Source organism: Microchirus variegatus (assembly GCF_963457635.1).
Source record: "Microchirus variegatus genome assembly, chromosome: 3".
Lineage (NCBI taxonomy): Eukaryota > Metazoa > Chordata > Actinopteri > Pleuronectiformes > Soleidae > Microchirus > Microchirus variegatus.
In genome coordinates, this window is record NC_139804.1 from 37,933,391 (window position 1) to 37,946,777 (window position 13,387).

A 13,387-nucleotide genomic window follows, 5' to 3' on the forward strand; every position below is an offset into this window, starting at 1 on the left:
TGGGAGGCTCCGGTGGTTTTGGTTAAAAAGAAAGACGGCGCCTGGTGGTTCTGTGTAGATTACCGCCGCCTCAACAAAGTCACTCGTAAAGACTCCTACCCACTGCCCCGGTTGGATGATGCCCTCGACTGGGTTGCAGGGTCCAGTTGGTTCAGCACCCTTGACCTTCAGAGTGATTATTGGCAAGTGGAGTTGGCACTGGATGCACACCCTAAGACCGTCTTCTCTATTGACCAAGGGCTATGGCAGTTCAAGGTGATTCCCTTTGGCTTTTGCAATGCTCTGGCTACCTTTGAGTGCATAATGGAGAGGGTCTTGGCGGACATTCCCCGGCAGCAATGTGTGGTCTACCTGACGATCTCCTCATCCATGCAACCAACTTTGAGGCTGAGCTTTCCAACATTGAGGCAGTTTTTGGCGCCATTAGTTGAGCCGGATTACGCCTTCATCCCAAGAAGTGTCACCTGTTTCAGCGGGAGACATTCTTCCTGGGACATTTGGTCAGTGCTGCAGGGGTGTCCACCGATACGCCCAAGGTTGCAGCAGTGAGCAATTGGCCCCTACCACACAATAACGGGAGCTACGGAGTTTCCTGGGCCTTGCTACATATTACCAATGTTTTTTGAAGGACTTTGCCACTATTGCCAGCCCCTTGCACCGGTTGACACAGAAAGGACAAGTGTTTTGCTGGAGTGAGGATTGTGCCCATGCTTTCGCACATCTCCTGTTAGCACTCACCAGTGTTGGCCTACTCAGGAAGGGGAGCATGGTGAGCAGGTGGGCTGTGTCACCCGTCGAGAGCTGCTGGCTGTGATCCTAGACCTCCGCCACTATCGACCATATATCTATGGGAAAAAGTTCCTCTTGCGCACCGATCATGCATCGATCGCCTGGCTCCTCAATTTCAAAGAGCCTGAAGGACAACTTGCAAGATGGCTTTAGATACTTCAGGATAATGACTTTCAACTTTATGATTCGCCACCGGGCCGGGCGACTGCACACAAATGCTGATGCATTATTTTGACACCTATGTGTGGAAGAAGACTGTCGGCAGTGCTAGCGTGCGGAGGAGCGGGGTGCAGTTACTCCTCGGATGGCTGCTCTGCGAAGTCCCTCAGCAGCTGGTGGCGGGCCTCCTTTGGCCTCCATCAGGCCCCATGGACCTGGACCCTGACCGGTTTCGGCATGACCAGAGGCAATACCCTACTCTCTCCCCTGTCTTGGGCTGGGTGGGGGCGGGTCAAAGGCCGAGCTGGACAGCTGTCTGCCCTTGACACAGAGACCGAAGCCCTGTACTCCCAGTGGTCTGCACTTACCGTACATGACGGATTTCTACACCGCCGCTGGAAAACCCCTGATGGCATTCGTGAAGTCTTCCAGCTGTTGGTGTCCCACGGGCTTTGCGACACTGTTCTCCAGCTGGTTCATGGTTCAGTGGGTGCAGATTATTTTGGGGTCACCAAGACTCATCGTTTACGGTCACGGTTATACTGGCCAGGATGCGGTCAAGATGTAGAAATCTTTGTGCATCAGTGTTACACCTGTACTGCCAAAAAGGGACCAACCCAGCGCTCACATGCTCCCCTACAGCAATATCAGGTGGGGGCTCCCATGGAGCGGGTGGCTGTTGACATCCTTGGTCCATTCCCTGTCACTGAACAAGGTAACTGTTACATTGTGGTTGCCATGGACTATTTTATCAAGTGGCCTGAAGCTTATGATCAGAGTGCGGCCACCACTGTTAAGTGCCTGGTGAACCAGAACATCTGGTTCATACAGAACGGCTGTACAGAACGGCTGTCCAGGAGTCCACCAAATGCACCCCTGCAGCTCTCATGTTCGGACGAGAGCTACACACCCCTGTGGATCTGGTGTTCGGACTACCTTCGGAACCAGAGGTGGCAGGTGCGCCCAGCCTGTACTACTATTATCATCTCCGGGAACGGCTGCGAAGTGTGCACAAGATGACCAGGCCGGCACTTACGGATGCTGGATGCCGACAGAAACACACATATGACTCTCACTCCAAGGGCCAGGTGTGGGTCTACAGTCCGGAGAGGAAGAGGGGCCTCTCACACAAACTAATGAGCCATTGGACTGGTCCTTGTACTGTCAGATGTGGTGAACCGGGTGCGACTGATCAAGAGGAACAGGGTCGTAGTACTCCACCGTGACCGGCTGGCGCCCTACCAACCACTGGTGCCATCTGAAGAAGAGAACAACCAGATCTCACCACAGAGGCTACGGGGCGGCCCCAACGACATATTCACCCTCCCCAACATCTTCAAGACTTTGTGGTGGACACAGAGGTTGCTGGGGACACCTAACAGCTAGGTGGGAGCTGTGTAGCGTGGGGACTGGGTTTTCCCAGCATGCTTTGGGGCAGATATCAGCTGAGTCTGTGTGATGTTATAGTGGTTATTTCGCTGAGTTATCTGTGTGTGTAGTATGTGCATGTTCATGTTCTGTGGCTTGTTCTTTATTGTTATTCAAAGACAGTTATGTGGAACCATGACTCAGGTTCGTCATTGTTTTCATGACTCCCCATTCTGTGTACAATACAGCCTTCAATAAAATGTTCCTTTGAATGCAAAGTTCGATGTCCGTGTCCTTCTTGCCATCTTAAAAGAAAACCATGTCACAGTATGTAGTATGTATGTATTACTTAACTTTACATTAAGTATGTTCAGTGTTTGACATTATATTTGTTTTATCATGAGCATTAATAATATACTTTTTAAACATTTCTTTCCTTGTTGTTTTTGTTGACTTTAATTTAAAAAAAAAACTTAGGATTGAAAGTGTCACTGCTGCCTGTCCTTATCAACTTCATTGATTGATAACTCCTCTTAATTTTCCTTCAGCTTCATTTACAACTTGCAGAACGATAACTTCACACAGGTTAACGTGAGGTGACGTGGGGCCCCTTTAGGGAGGTTTCCTACAGAGATGTCATTGCAAATCAACCATTGTTGTTTAATGGGGACGGGGATGCGGATGGTCACTGATGGATTTAGGCTCTGAGTGTCGGCTGCCCGCTATCGGTTCGGGGCCCCAAGCAGTTGCCTGCCTTGCCTGTTCATAAACTGCACGTCTACCGGTAGCGCAATGAAAGTGAGAAAGTGCGTTAATGATTAATGCATTAATTCCACAATTTAATCATCCTAATTTAATTTTGACAGCCCTAATTTTTTGATAATGAATACACTGTTAAATAGTAGTAACTTGTATTTTAATATTTAAACATTAAAAGCTATATATGTATATACTATAGATATACTGTATATTCGTGTGAGAGGTCACGCTAACTCAGTGAGTAATGGTGTCAGTTTATATATTAATACACACATGTACATCAAAAACCTGGCTTACAACAGCATTTATTTCAAAACAGGCATAACTTCAGAAGTTGGTCTTAATGTTTGTACATTCACAATATTCTCCCAACAGTGATGCATGAAAAGTGATCACAAGCAATGAAAAGAGAGATCCTGCAGCTGAGGTTGAAATATGTACAAATATTGTTCTTAAATCTGCAAGGATTATGTTTTCATTGATTGAAAGAAAGTTTCAGTGTCATTGGATATTTGAGCATTTATGTTGTTCTTGCCATAATGACTTGATAATTAGCTGTTTCTATGAAGGAAAGACAATTCAAATGAATTTGTACAGCACATCATTCATTCACAGCAGTAACTCAGTGTGTTTTACAGAAATAAAAAGAGGCAGACGTGTTATATTCTATAGTTTTCACTGGTCAGTCACAATTAATATGACAATTGTTTTTTATACAAACCACAAAGAACAAAGCTTCTCAGAGCAACAAAAAACTTTTCATCCCTGAGGCCGTAAATGAGAGGACTCAAACACCTCGGAGAAAGAATGAACACAATGTAATTAAAGTACCTGACTTTAATGTAGACCATCGGGTAAATCTGAAGCACAGCGGCTTCAATGAAAATACACCACAGCTGGAAAAGACAGAGGAACAGCTGAAAGCCATGAAGAACCACAGTTCTGAGGCCTTTCCATGATGACTTCCTGTTCTGTCCTGATGCAGCTCTGGCCACCTTCATTATTTTAAAGTATGAGAACATGATTACAATAAACATGATCAGGAAGTAAAACTGACTTATTGCAGACCTAAGATGACCCTGCCAGGTGTGGAAGATGAACTTCTCTGCAAAACAAATGTCGCTTTTTGTGTAAAAGCTGTGGCTCGCAGAAGCAAAGAAGATGGAGACAGAAACCATCCAGGGCAGAGCGCTGACACCATGAATGATGAGGATGCAGTGCAGAGCGCTGCGTGTGGAGCACATCTCTACGTGTCGCAGTGGCATGCAAATGGCCACAAAGCGTTCCAGCGTCATCGCTGTCAGAGTCACCGGAGTGACAAAAGTGTATAAAGACACAGCCACATACACAATAAGGCACAATGACATATGTATGTTCAATTCAAAGTGAAAGAAAAGGAGCAGAACATCACTCAGGATTAAAATCACACAATCAGACATGAGAGTCAGTGCAAAGAAGATGTAGCGCATGGATGTGTAGAAGAAATCCTTCATGAAAAAGACTGTGATCAGCAAAAAGTTGATGCAAAGGAAAAGTGATATGAGAACCTGAACTATAATCATCTTGTCGTCTATCACACGCACTGAAGAGTCATTGGCTGCAATTTATTGTGGTTTTCAGTTAAATCCAAATGTGCATTTTTAAAGATACACAGATACGAGTCATTTAGCTCCAACAAAAGATCTAAAATAATTCAAGAGCTCAATAAATGTCATTTTGAATCAACTGGTTAAAATTGATGATAAAAACATGAGCATCATTTTAGTTTCTCCAATGCAATAAATCCAAAGACACAAGACTCAGTTTACCAAACCCTTCCTGAAAGGTTGTTCACAGTCAGTGTTTCCTGCTGAGCTCTGTGCAGCACAGTGAGCAACAACTGTGTGTGAAGACTTTATAACAGTAACTACAACACGTCGCAAGTCTATTCACCAGTGTTGTCATCAACGACAAACCTCACAGGCGATGGTAACTATAGTAACCGTCTTTTTGAGTAAATAAAAGTTTTTTTCCCCACTCACTGTTTACGTCACGTTTGAGTTTACGAAATATTTCAGGACCTCCTTATTAAGGATATTTAAAGGGGACATATGTTACATATAAACAATAGCAGCCTTTTACATTTTAAACTGCCATTAAACTAATACTAATGTGTAAATGTTACATGGTTAAAGGTAGAATAGACAGGTTTTTATTTTTATGTTAGAATATGCATAAAGCATTCTTAATATTTGCATAGATGCAGTAGATGTTTTCACCACTGCTACTTACAGGCTGGATTGAGAAACCTGGTGTTTTTGAGTAGGCCATAATTCTCCTGCCAATGTTCTTAGACTCTTGTACAGTACTTTGACAGTGAGCTGACTTTCTTCAAAAAAACAAAAAGTATCTAGGAATGACTTGACATTTCCCATCATAATAGTTGAAAGTATTTGCAAACCTCTTAAATAGTACTATGTTGTATTTTAACGTTTTAACATTAAAAACTATATATGTATAAACTGTAGATATAATGTATATTCATGTGAGAGGTCAGGTGTCAGTTTATATATTAATACACACGTGCATCCAAAACCTGGCTCATATCAGCATTTATTTTCAAAACAGGCATAACTTCACAAGATGGTCATAATGTTTGTACATTCACAATATTTTCACAACAGTGATGCATAAAAAGTGATCACAAACAATGTGTCACGATCCACACTCTCACCCACACTCACTTTCACATTCCAAGCACATTCCTGGTGTTTTCCCTGCTTCCTGGTCTTCTCTCTCTCTCTCTGCAGGAGGCGTGATTGACCTACATTCAGAATGACGCTGGTGATCTCTCCACCTGCACGGCTCCACCCCAGCTCAGTTCTCGTTCACCGTTCGATCTTTCCTAATAGATCGAAACATTACGAACTGACCATAAATGGACCCTGCAGACAGAGAAGCAGTCAGGCAAACGTGAGCAGCTCAAGGCGAAGTCATCGGTAGACATGACATCTTATTATCGGACATCGTATCATCTGTTAAAGAGCTAGCTGCTAGCCTTAATTCGCTGCTTTATCCGCTTTCACCCACTTCTCCACCGATCTACGCCATTCCTTCCTCTTCGGCTTCCGTCGTGTCTGCACGGGAACCCTACGTTCCCATACCTGAACGTTTCTTCGAGGAACTTAACAAATGCTCTAGTTTTTTGTTTCAATATTCTCTCGTGTTTGACTTGCAACCTGTTCCCGAGGTGTATCACGACTTGGGAGAGGCGTTCTCCAAGGACCGGGCCCTCTCACTGCCGCCCCATCATCCTTACGACTGCGGCATTGACCTCCTTCCCGGTGCAACCTTACCTTCTAGATGCCGCTCCAATTTGTCAGGAACTGAGAGGCAAAGTATGGAGAATTATGTGAATCAGTCCTTGGCTGCCGGACTGATTCGTCCCTCCTCCTCTCCCGTCGGTGCAGGGTTCTTCTTTGTCCAGAAGAAGGACGGCTCACTGAGACACTGCATTGACTACAGGGGCCTGAACGATATCACTGTAAAGAACTGATACGCCCTTCCCCTGTTGGACGCCGCTTTCAGTCCCCTGAGTAAGGCGCGACTGTTCTCCAAACTGGACTTACGCAACACCTACCACCTTGTCCGAATCCGAGAAGGTGATTAATGGAAGACGGCTTTCAACACTCCTATGGGGCACTTCAACGCACATATGACTCCTGCTCTAAGGGCCAGGACTTTACTCCCGGGGCGCAGGTGTCGGTCTACAGTCCGGAGAGGAAGAGGGGCCTCTCACCCAAACTAATGAGCCATTGGACTGGTCCTTGTACGGTCCTTGAGAGACTGTCAGATGTCGTGAACCGGGTGCGACTGATCAAGAGGAACAGGGTCGTAGTGCTCCACCGTGACCGGCTGGGACCCTACCAACCACTGGTGCCATCTGAAGAAGAGAACTCAGGCTCACCTCAGGTCATCAACTTGCCGGATCTCACCACAGAGGCTACGGGGCGGCCCCAACGACATCTTTACCCTCCCCAACATCTTCAAGACTTTGTGGTGGACACAGGGGTTGCTGGGGACACCTAACAGCTAGGTGGGAGCTGTGTAGCGTGGGGACTGGGTTTTCCCAGCATGCTTTGGGGCAGATATCAGCTGAGTCTGTGTGCTGTTATAGTGGTTATTTCGCCGAGTTCTCTGTGTGTGTAGTGTGTGCATGTTGACAGTTATGTGGCACCATGACTCAGGTTCGTCATTGTTTTCATGACTCCCCATTCTGTGTACAATACAGCCTTCAATAAAATGTTCCTTTGAATGCAAAGTTCAATGTCCGTGTCCTTCTTGCCATCTTAAAAGAAATCCATGTCACAGTAAGTAGTATGTATGTATTACTTAAAGGTACAATATGTAGTATTTATGGGTTTATATAACCCAAAATCCACTTTTTTATACATATTATGTGCTCCTGCATTGTCTAGTCGCTGTATAATAGTTTTTGTTTCATTTTCGTAGTGTTTCAAAAAGTCATGTTAAATAACATGACCGCGGTTGCATAGCCACTGTTAGCAGCGAGACGCCATGTCTCTACTGGAGCCTGTAAGGACAAACGCGAGAGAAAAAATCAAGCGTCTCTTTACTTGTAGCGGAAGTCCCGCCTCCTCTCTCTCCGCTTCGTCTGCTACGGCCACGGTAGCTCCGCCCTCTCCCTCACCTCACGAACCTCATCTGCTGACACGGAGAAAGACGACGAGGACGACATTTGACCAGCTGCGGATACCGTAGCGCTCAGGGAAGGGAGGGGGTGAGCAGAGCAGCAGGTCTTTGTCGTAAATTTCAGCCTCTCCTCTCGATGGCACTATAAACTACTTATTTCCCCTTTAACTTTACATTAAGTATGTTCAGTGTTTGACATTATATTTGTTTTATCATGAGCATTAATAATATACTTTTTCAACATTTCTTTCATTGTTGTTTTTGTTGACTTTAATGATTGAATCATCTGTTTCAGGATTGTAAGTGTCACTGCTGCCTGACCTTATCGCCTTCATCCCTGAGGACAGACCTGGGTCAAGTTCAGCAGTGTGTGAAGAGGAGGATGAAGAAAGACCTCAGAGGAGGCAACAGAAAAGGAAGAGGGATGGGGAGGGTGAAGTGATCGACCTCCTCAGGGAAGACATGAGGCAACAGAGAGAGGCGGAGGAGAAGGGGGATGGAGAGATGAAAGATGTGTCCATAAAAAATATAATATAATAATAAAAATAATAATGATAATATTTTTTGATAAGAAATACACTGTTAAATAGTAGTATGTTGTATTTTAATATTTTAACATTAAAAGCTTTATATGTGTAGATATACAGTATATTCATGTGAGAGGTCAGGTGTCAGTTCATGTATTAATACACACATGTACATCCAAAACCTGGCTTATAACAGCATTTATTTTCAAAACAGGCATAACTTCAGAAGTTGGTCTTAATGTTTGTACATTCACAATATTTTCACAACAGTGATGCATAAAAAGTGATCACAAACAATTAAAAATGAAGCTGCAATATGTACAAATATTGTTCTTAAATCTGCAAGGATTATGTTTACATTGATTTAAATAAAGTGTCAGTGTCATTGGACACATATATTTGAGCATTTATGTTGTTCTTGCCATAATGACTTGATATTTAGCTGTTTCTATGAAAGCAAGACAATTCAAATGTATGTGTACAGCACATCATTCATTCACAGCAGGAACTCAGTGTGTTTAACAGAAATAAAAAGAGGCAGATGTGTTATATTCTGTAGTTTTCACTGGTCAGTCACAATTAATTTGACAAGTGTTTCTCATACAAACCACAAAGAACAAAGCTTCTCAGAGCAACAAAAAACTTTTCATCCCTGAGGCCGTAAATGAGAGGACTCAAACACCTCGCAGCGAGAATGAACACGATGTAATTAAAGTACCTGAGCTTAACATAGACCACCGGGTTAATCTTAAGCACAGCAGCTTGAATGAAAGGACACCACAGCTGGAAAAGACAGAGGAACAGCTGAAAGCCATGAAGAACCACAGTTCTGAGGCCTTTCCATGATGACTTCCTGTTCTGTCCTGATGCAGCTCTGGCCACCTTCATTATTTGAAAGTACGAGAACATGATTACGATACACATGATCAGGAAGTAAAACTGACTTATTGCAGCCCTAAGATGACCCTGCCAGGCGTGTATGATGAAGCTCTCCACAACACATAAGAGCCTCTGGGTGTAGTAGCTGTGGCTCGCAGTCGCAAAGAAGCTGGAGAGAAAAATCACATCGGGCAGAGCGCTGATGCAGTGAATGATGATGATGCAGTGCAGAGCGCTGCGTGTGGAGCACATCTCTCCGTGTCGCAGTGGCATGCAAATGGCCACGAAGCATTCCAATGTCATCGCTGTCAGAGTCACTGGAGTGACTATAGCGTAAAAAGAACCACTCAAATACAAGACAAGACACGCTGACACCGGTATGGGGAATTGAAAGTACATTGAAAGGAGCAGAATATTACTCACGATTAAAATCACACAATCAGACATGAGAGTCAGTGCAAAGAAGATGTAGCGCATGGATGTGTAGAAGAAATCCTTCATGAAAAAGACTGTGATCAGCGAAAAGTTGATGCAAAGGAAAAGTAATATGATAAATTGAACTGCAATTAAGTCATTGTTTGCATACAGTGTAGTGTTATTGGCTGCCATTTTCTGTCGTTTTCAGTTAAAGCCAAATGTGCATTTTTAAAGAAACACAGCTACGAGTCATTTAGCTCCAACAAAAGATAAAAAATAATTCAAGAATTCAATAAAGGTCATTTTGAATCAACAGGTTAAAACTGATTATAAAAACATGCACATCATTTTAGTTTCTCATGTGTAAATACAATTAATCTGGAGACTCAGTTTACCAAACCGTTCTCAGTTTACCAAAACCGTTCCTGAAAAGTGGTTCACAGTCAGTGTTTCCTGCTGAGCTCTGTGCAGCACAGTGAGCAACAACTGTGTGTGAAGACTTTATAACAGTAACTGCAACACATCACAAGTTTATTCACCAGTGTTGTCATCAACGACAAACCTCACAGGTGATGGTTACTACAGTTACTGTGTTTGTGAGTAAGAGAAACATTTTTTTCCCATTACTGTTTACATCATACATTTGGATTATGAAACATTTTATAGATTATATTTTGAACAATACAATAACAGCCCAACAGGACAGAAGTCTCTCCCTGCACCAACCTCCTCATGTAGCCAACATTCTCTTTATTATTTCAAGTAAATACTGTCGAACCACATAATGCTAAATTGTGAACGCATTTTACAACTCTTCTACACGTCAGCTTGTTTGTGAATCCATTCTTATCCGAGCCCTCACAGGACGCTACAATATTTTCTTTGGAAATACCTGGTATAAAAAGTTTGAAAACCAATATACAAAACAACTGATGAATCAGTTTTGTTGTTCGGAGACAGGCTCGCGTGAGCATTTTACCGGATCCCCACAGATCCAAAGAGTGAGCGGTGGTGAATCGCTGCTCGAAAATGAGCTCACAGCGAACAGAAGAAGCCTGAGTGATGGGAACAAACACAAGTAACAGATTTCATGGTTAACTCTTGGTAAATCACTGACTGGATTTATCAAGAGCTCGTCTGCACAGCAACATTAACACAGCAGTTATTTACATTACACTGCATGTTGCTCATGCTAACATATTGCTACGCTATGCGAACACAACACCGTCTCCCAATTAATGGGCTGGACCCTACAGGGTGTGGATTCGTCTGCTGGATGTCGTCTAAATGCATCACAGTACAGCGACATAGGCTGTCCCAATTCAAACAGTCTACGTCGACTCCTTCGTATGCGGCCGACGTTAGCTTGGTTGATAGGTCTGGTTGGTGGTATGAAAGAAACATGAATATCCCTGTGAAAAGTCCATGCCACAGTGATATTCTACCATGTAAAGTAGGGCATTTAAGTAGAAGAATGCAACAGTTATTTTTTTATCTCAAGTGAGTGCTAACAACAGTGGTGGCAATACCACAACAAAACATCTCAATAACTTGATACATTTTTAAAGTGTTGTCTTGGTCTCATGACAAACTTTGAACATCGTGATGAAGACGACTGTTTGAATACAAATTGTCACTGAACCAGAGAGTTGTTGGGATTTTTGCAGTTAATCACCTTGTTGGAGAACAGCATGTTAATCAATAAGTACTGAAACATTGAACAATTGGACATGTGCATTCAAAAGTTTAGAGAAGGTTAACTCAAAGGTCCCAAATTATACCCTATTAACCCAAGTTAAACTAGGCCCTGGTGCCCTAATGAACATAGATAGATAGATAGATAGATAGATAGATAGATAGATAGATAGATAGATAGATAGATAGATAGATACTTTATTCATCTCACAGAGAAATTCACAATGTCTGTGTCATGCTTTAGTCAAAATATCATAAGGATGAAGCACAATAACAGTTCAATAACTCTGCCAAAACAGCCTTTTTCAGAACGCTCGGTTTTGTGCCTGATCATTTACATGTGAATGAGACCCAGGTAAACACACATCCACTGCTTCCAGGGGAGTGTCGATCTAACTTACTATCCACAGCCATACTGTCGCCACTTATCACCTATTGTCATGCACCGTCGTCACAACCCCCGCTCCATATACCCCATAATAATGTCCGTTTACCCGTTTGTTTGTTTTATTTGCACAGAAAAAAAAATACATAATATTTAATGCGATACACAATAGATAAAAACAGGTGTAGGAGGAGGGATAAAGCATTTATAGCTTATACTAGGCCCTCCTCCTCTATAGTAATCAAAAATGAATTATAATCAATAAGTAATATAGCAAAATAATACACTGCGTTTCACCGTAATGCATAGAGTGACCACGATTTTGGCTTCTCGCGATCATAAAAACATTAAAATCGAAGAAAAATGATTAATGCGCCGCGTGGCGCAGCGTGTATGTAAATTCCCATGCTAGAAAAAGACCCTGAACGCACCAGTGTTACTGCGGCTCCGACTGACGTGTGTGGATCAACAACACAAGGAGAGAACGTGGAAACACGACAGAAAGGCAGCCTTTGGTTGAGAAGAAATGTAGGACAACATCTACATCTTTCTGCAGTGCTTTCAAACGCGTGCTCCTCATATCACCGATCCACACATGTCACGCGCTAACTGCAGGCACGTAACTGGTGCGTTCAAGGTGTCCCTCCAGCATAGGAATTTACACACACGATCAACAACAAAGGGCTTGTGAAGCTTGTGAACTTTTTTTCATAAATAAAATATATCCACTGGACACACAAGTCCTCTGAGGCTAGAAGTTTGTGTAAAACACTGTGCTCCACTGTGCAACCACTCTTCCTACCTCGCCTGCACTCTCGTATTTCACAGGGACAAGGGGGAGCTACGGTGGAGCTGTGAAGTACTCTGTGAAGTACTCTGTGAAGTACTCTGCCTGGCAGGGTGCCAACATTCACGGTGAAATGTCCGCACTGTCGTCACTTGGTCGGGAAGTGTAAACATCACATGTTTTATAGCCTATACTTACACAAAGTGAAACCACTAAAACTTGACTGAGTCTTGTTTTTTCACATTTTGGGGACTGGTATGGCCCACTGAGTCCCAAATATAAGTACTAAATGATTAAAAAGTTGATTTTGCACAATAGGGGACCTTTAAAGGTGAAGTAAGTAGTTTATAGTGCCATCTAGAGGAAAGGCTGAAATTTACAACAAAGAACTGCTCCTCTGCTCACCCCCTCCCTTCCCTGAGCGCTACGGTGTCCTCAGCCGGTCAAATGTCGTCCTCGTCGTCTTTCTCCGTGTCAGCAGATGAGGTTCGTGAGGCGAGGGAGAGGGCGGAGCTACCGTGGCCGTAGCAGACGAAGCGGAGAGAGTGGAGGCGGGACTTCAGCTACAAGTAAAGAGACGCTTGATTTGTTCTCTCGCGTTTGTCCTTACAGGCTCCAGTAGAAACATGGCGTTGTGGCAACGCAGTAGCGGCCCGCGACCATGTTATTTTACATTACTTTTTGAAACACTACAAAAATGAAACAAAGAATATTATACAGCGACTAGACAATGCAGGAGCACATAATATGTATGAAAAAGTGGATTTTGGGTTATATAAACCCATAAATACTACACAGTGTCCCTTTAAATTCACCTGTAAAAGTTATTATACATTTTAGATGCATTCTGAAATTTAATCCAAAAGCCAAACATCTATAACTTTTGGTGAGTTGTGTATGTTAATCATTTTATTTGGTTGTAATAAAATG

At 43.2% G+C, this 13,387-nt stretch overlaps 2 protein-coding genes across 2 annotated transcripts; both read right to left on the reverse strand.

Annotated features, from left to right (window-relative positions):
* Window positions 1-2,112: 2,112 nt before the first annotated feature.
* Window positions 2,113-4,544, reverse strand: LOC310925188 (odorant receptor 131-2-like; the record flags this gene model as incomplete). The annotated part of the gene is made up of 2 exons (XM_083887070.1): window positions 2,113-2,206; window positions 3,778-4,544. The coding sequence occupies 2 exons, from the start codon at window positions 4,542-4,544 to the stop codon at window positions 2,113-2,115; spliced, it is 861 nt and encodes a 286-aa protein (XP_083743196.1).
* A 4,329-nt stretch (window positions 4,545-8,873) lies between these two features.
* Window positions 8,874-9,782, reverse strand: LOC310925189 (odorant receptor 131-2-like; the record flags this gene model as incomplete). The annotated part of the gene is made up of 1 exon (XM_083887071.1): window positions 8,874-9,782. The coding sequence occupies one exon, from the start codon at window positions 9,780-9,782 to the stop codon at window positions 8,874-8,876; it is 909 nt and encodes a 302-aa protein (XP_083743197.1).
* Between the last annotated feature and the right edge of the window lie 3,605 nt (window positions 9,783-13,387).